General features: G+C 40.3%; 1 protein-coding gene across 2 annotated transcripts in view; it reads right to left on the bottom strand.

The window, feature by feature from the left end:
- Window positions 1-1,124: 1,124 nt before the first annotated feature.
- LOC108976285 overlaps window positions 1,125-5,394 on the bottom strand; it is a 36,281-nt gene continuing 32,011 nt past the window's right edge. The window contains exons 3-8 of one of the 2 annotated variants that reach the window (XM_018945278.1): window positions 3,727-4,858; window positions 3,333-3,508; window positions 2,645-2,918; window positions 2,255-2,564; window positions 2,065-2,183; window positions 1,125-1,880 (exon numbers count right to left, since the gene is read on the bottom strand). In XM_018945278.1, the coding sequence (XP_018800823.1) occupies window positions 1,729-1,880; window positions 2,065-2,183; window positions 2,255-2,564; window positions 2,645-2,918; window positions 3,333-3,508; window positions 3,727-4,858 (2,163 nt within the window). In that variant the 3' untranslated portion in view covers window positions 1,125-1,728. The remainder of the gene's footprint in view (window positions 1,881-2,064; window positions 2,184-2,254; window positions 2,565-2,644; window positions 2,919-3,332; window positions 3,509-3,726; window positions 4,859-5,394) is intronic. The other variant, XM_018945280.1, reaches the window with a different exon arrangement.

The following is a 5,394-nucleotide window of genomic DNA, read 5'->3' as shown; positions in this document are numbered from 1 at the left end:
AATTCTTAAAAAAGTGTTTTTCGACTTTTTTTGCTTCATAAATGCAATATAAATAAGCACAGTTTTTTTTATTGTGTAGTTTTTATTTATTTATTTTAGTCATTAAATATAAATTAGTTAAATATTAAATACAATTAAATAAATAAACGCGAGAGTAAAAGTACAAAGTCTGCATAAACATTAAAAATTAAATATTTTTTGTTATTTTTTAGTCAAAGCTGCAATCTCTATAAGTAGGTTCCGTAATATGTGTATATTTTGGTTTACGGAACCTCATAGAAAGTGCGCCTTGTTGCTAAATAGTTAAGCTTTAGATAAATACTAAAAAAAATATTAAAGATAAAGAGATACGCTTTCGTTGGTAGTGTTGAAATATTGCTGACGTGTAAAAAGAAACCGATTTTGGCTGCAAAAAGTACAGCCAGAGCTTTCGTGAAAGCTTTCCTATACAGCATAGCTGAGCTTTCAACGGCATGAATGTTGAAATTGGCATGCGTAATTGAAAATAACTGCCGGGTTTGGAGTATTGCTTTGGTAGAACTTTCACTAATAAGAAGCAGAAGCTTTTCACTCTGATGAACGAATATAATCAAAAGTTGTATTCTTTAAAGCATTCAGCTAGACAAATGCATATGGTCCTACATTCAGCGCTTTACACACTCCTTTTTTAAATAAAATTAAAAATTTCCGATAACTTTTGAGCTTTAGAGCTTCCAGAAGCTTTTGTTGATATTTATATTATCTAAGTCAGAGATAATCAATACTAAAGTTTTCATTGAAATTTATAGCCTTAGTTAGACCCAGCTCAGCTGAGTGCTTTACAAAGCTCTAATTTTGGTGAGCTTTTACTTAGAAATGATGTTTATATCTTATACCTACATTGCGGTTAATGCATATAAATATAATATGGAATAAATAATTTTCAGCTTATTTAAAAAGCTCATCTATTTATTAGCGAAAAAAGTTCTGACTGCAGCTTAAAAAGCTCTAATAAGCATCATAAGCTCTTCAAAGAATTTAAGAATATATTGCAGTTTTCGGTTTCGTTGTATAAGTAGCGCAAGTGCGGTGTTCGAAAGCTCCATCCACTTCTTAAAGCTTCTAAAGCACGTTCAATCTTTCAGTTACTCAATCGATAGCTTAAATTTCGTGGAACATATAAGGTGAGAGTGCAGTGTATATATGTATGTATGTAGGATTGAAGTATTATAATTAAGACTAACATTTTAAATAAAAGCTCTATTCCACTGAGCTTTTATGCATAAGTACTTCTATATGTTAAAACTAAAACTATGATACGCATACAGTTTATTACTTATTATTGCATAATTCCTTGCGTGCCATTAGGCCTATTCTACCCCTCTAGAGAAATTGCGAAGCTTATGTAAACTTTCAAACTTTCCCGCTACCACCAAGCCAGCTTTTCGTTTTAGACTCTTGCTAAACTTAATATTATGAAATGCATTATTCTTTGTTTAATTTTAAACTTAAATTACTAGCTTGAAACTTTTTTGTAAAAGCTTTTTGCGAGCTTTTTTTCTAAAAACTTATTTTTCGTAAATTTTTTGTTGTAATATCATTTCTTGCATAACATTAAATTACTTTTCTGATTTAGTCCGATACCCCTGTGTTCAATTTAATTTTTCTTGCTTACTTTAGAGTTTCTTCTGTTCACTTTTTCGTAAATTTATATGTGTAAGTGTGTTTTTGTGTTGCTTAACATTTTCTTTATGCTACAATCTTATGAGGTTGCATCCATTTTTTCATATAATAACAGAACAATGTCGAAATGTAGAGCAGAATCATCAGCGCACATGTGACGGCCAGCGCCAAAACGGAGGTCTTCGTGGGGCAGGGCTCAATGATGGTGACAGTCTTATCTGTGGTGGAGAAAAGAGAGAGAGCGGCACAAAAACAAAGGGTGGGTGAGGTAGAAAAGCGGTAAGAGAGTTGCGAGATAAGGAGAAAACGGGGGAGAAAGAAATCGCAAAAAGGGTGAAAGTGAGGATGAGAGAAAAATCAATGTCACATAAAGCTGCGCAAGTTTATGAAAGCACAATTTACCTTTGGCAAAGTCTGTGCTGGGATCTGCCTTGAAGAATTCACGCTTCTCGTCGCCAAAGTCCAGGACTAGAATCTCTTGCGAGATATTCATATCATCATCAGCCTCCTTAGTCTCGTTGCTAACGATAGAGAAATAGAACGAACAAATAACCTAAAGGGCCTAAAAGAAGAGAAAGCGCGGCGCACTCACCCCTCGATAGCGCGACGACGACGTCTTCTACCCAACGACTCGAAGGATTCCATATTCCATTCGCACACAGCCGGTTCGCAAGGACCCAAACAATATTTAACATTGCATTGGAAGATAACACCGTAGCTCTCGGTGAAACGGAAGGCCTCATAAGTCGATTGCAATGCATTGCCGTCAGCAGTGAAACCAGGAAAGATGGTTGGGTCAGTGGGACAGCCATCATCATCAATGATTTTGAAGCTGGTGCGTGCATCCTTAGCCATCGCGACGCAAGAACGCGCAAAGATACCATAGGGAGCTTGAGCAAAATCAAATGGGAGTAAAGGGTAAAATTAAACCAATTATTAGTTGACATTCGGCGCGCTTTGCCAAGCAAGTCGTTTCGCTTACTGTCTTCGGGTATTTCAATACGGAAGTTGAGACGATCACCGATGCGTACGGTCTCCACTTCACGTTGACGTGTGTCCAGTATGCGAATCCTTGGTGGTGGTGCCTCAGGCGATGAGTTGATGTGGATCATTTCTGGATCGCGTATGGGCATCATGCCGAAGGTGATGTTCTTCGAACTCATATCGTAGGTGCATTTAACTTTGTAGATCTTATCGGCCTTGGTCATGACAACGCTGTGATGCTGGAGTACGACAGTATTCGAATAGACGCCGGTCTAAAATAGAGAAACGATGTGGTCTTGGGGGTTAGATAGGGTTTGAATAAAACGGGGGGGAGAACAAATTCACAAAAAATAGGGTTCATAAAAAAATGAATAAATATACAAAAACTCTAAAAACCACCGAAGGATAGAAGACGGAGCAGGGTCACCAACATAAAGCGACGGTAGAGTCAAGGTAGATTGAAACTCGGCACAGCAACGCAAAACGACGGTAGAATCGAGGCAGAGGCAGAGAATCGACCTTGAGTCATAAGTATGTCCCACACTCATAGCGCATTTATACAGAGCTGCAACTGTACTGGCTTCAAATTTTGAGACCAGTCTTTCATGAAGACTCTTTGTTGGGTACCGCTTTCGTCTTATAAAAATATAATGCATAATAATAAGAAAAAAATTTATTTGACTTACCACACTTTGCGTATTACAGTCTTGTCCAGCCATGGTCAGATCCAATCGGAACGCATCCGAGTTGATGACGTCGATATTACAAGTCTCCGAACGTCCCAGAGCATAGATACGACCATTGAACGGTTTGTTGGTGCGGACCTGTACAGCGATGCGGGTGTCTTTGCAGTGTACAGAGACTGTGGAAAGCAAAAAAGGACGAAAAAAACAAAAAAGTGGGAAATGGGGTTAGTAAAACGAATTTTCGGTAGACTGTGCTTCAAATGAGCTCACTAAATCCTCGATGCCAAGAAAGTAAAATCAGGTATGATACACTTTCATGAATAGAGGGTTTTGTGGGATCTCCCAAGATTTCGAAACCTGATTCGGAGAACCCTTTACTTATATTCTTACTCACCATCGTAACAGGTGCCAGTCTTATCGCAGTTGACATCATTTCTGGTGATGTTGGTCAAGTTAGGATCTTCGGTAGTGTCTAGACTGACAGGCAGTGTGTCCAACTTGTCTAAAGTGCCGGGCGGTGAGGTGGTCTTCTCGCAAGCATTTTCAAAGTATTGGCCAATGGGTTCACCGTGATCGATCAGTGGACGCTCATGGTTCAGATAAGTTGAGGGACCGTCGGGCAGTGTCTTATGGTCCAAGTGGAACAAGCGGCAGTTGTACTGTGAACCCTGTGGCTGACCGAGATACAGGAATGAGCGACACAGGAACTCTGTTTCGATTTCACAGGCCAAACGGCAAGCAGATTCTGAAGTCACTTGCAATTCCTTGTCGGTATAGTAATGCAGACCAACATATTGAGCCACCTTCTCCTCAGACACACCCACGCGCGCAACGGCAAATGAACGATTATTCTTACAGGCCTGCGCCGGCTTCAAGCACAAGTTCTCAAAGTAGTCGGTGCCTTGCGCATCGACCAGCTGCACAAATTGGCCCGAGCTACGTCTATCCGAATCGCTCAAGACACATTTCATATTATTGTAATCATATTCGACCGAGCGACAAACGAAACGTTTCTCATTTAAGCAAGCCGACAAGCAGGCCTCCTTGGTGCTGGTGTAGATGAGCGCATTATCGAGACCGCGTATAATCTTATTGGGTACACGCTCGAACGCCCACGGCCGATGGCAGACATTTTCGCTGCGCAGCTGCAATTTCACCATGTAATACATGTTGGCGGAGCGTTGTGGCGCCGCGGACGGATTGTGTGCCGACGAATCGTTCTGCAGTTGACAGTGTGTCTCCTGCGAGGGCGACAATGGATTGACGACAAAACTGAATGCGGCCGCCTGACAATCGGCCTCCTCACGACACCAGCCCTGACACTCGTACAGCGAGAGATTCTTCACGCTGTAGTATGTGGTGCCGGCAAAATCGAAGTCTGTGAGTTTCTCGAAGGCCATGCGCGCCGCACCGGGACTGGGCAGCAGCGCGATGGCTAGGCAGAGGGCGAGCACAAAGCGCAGATTAGCGGACGGCGTTGTCCAGCCGGACATGATTGCTGCGGTTTGACGGTGTACTAATCGCATCTGTAAAGACAAGAAGAATGGGTGTAAGTGTAAATGTGATGCGGTGCGGTGCGGTGCGGCGCTGACGTAATATTTATTAATAGAAAAACTAATCTAAAAAATAGGAATTTATCGCAAGACTCTACGCTTGTAGCCTTCTTTCAGCTTCAGTGAAGTTGTGAGCGTGTAACGTTATGTGAAATTAATTTAGCGGCAATAAAATGTAGATTTACACTTTGGGAAAATTAGCTGAGACAGCATTGATCTTTAAATGTGGTCGCCGTATAAATTTTAAACTTGAATGCACATCGGTCGCGTTGTTATGCTTCAAAGAATACCTATGTTCATTATGCGGTGAGAGTGTGAGAAATTGTTGTAATAAGAAAAAGGCAATGAACTGGTGAAAAAAGTAATAAAACGCTAAATTCAATCTCGGAGCTGGCGGGAAAGGAAAATACCATAAAATTTGAAAAATCGGCAAAAAAAAAAAAATTAATTCAAAAATTAAATTAAGAAATATTGGAAAATAAAAATGATTAATATTTAAATAATTTTGT

This window comes from Bactrocera latifrons, unplaced genomic scaffold, assembly GCF_001853355.1.
Source record: "Bactrocera latifrons isolate USDA-ARS-PBARC rearing strain unplaced genomic scaffold, ASM185335v1 scaffold_74, whole genome shotgun sequence".
Classification (NCBI taxonomy): domain Eukaryota; kingdom Metazoa; phylum Arthropoda; class Insecta; order Diptera; family Tephritidae; genus Bactrocera; species Bactrocera latifrons.
The sequence above is the reverse complement of the archived record's forward strand: the minus strand, read 5'-3'. Positions and strand labels throughout refer to the sequence as shown.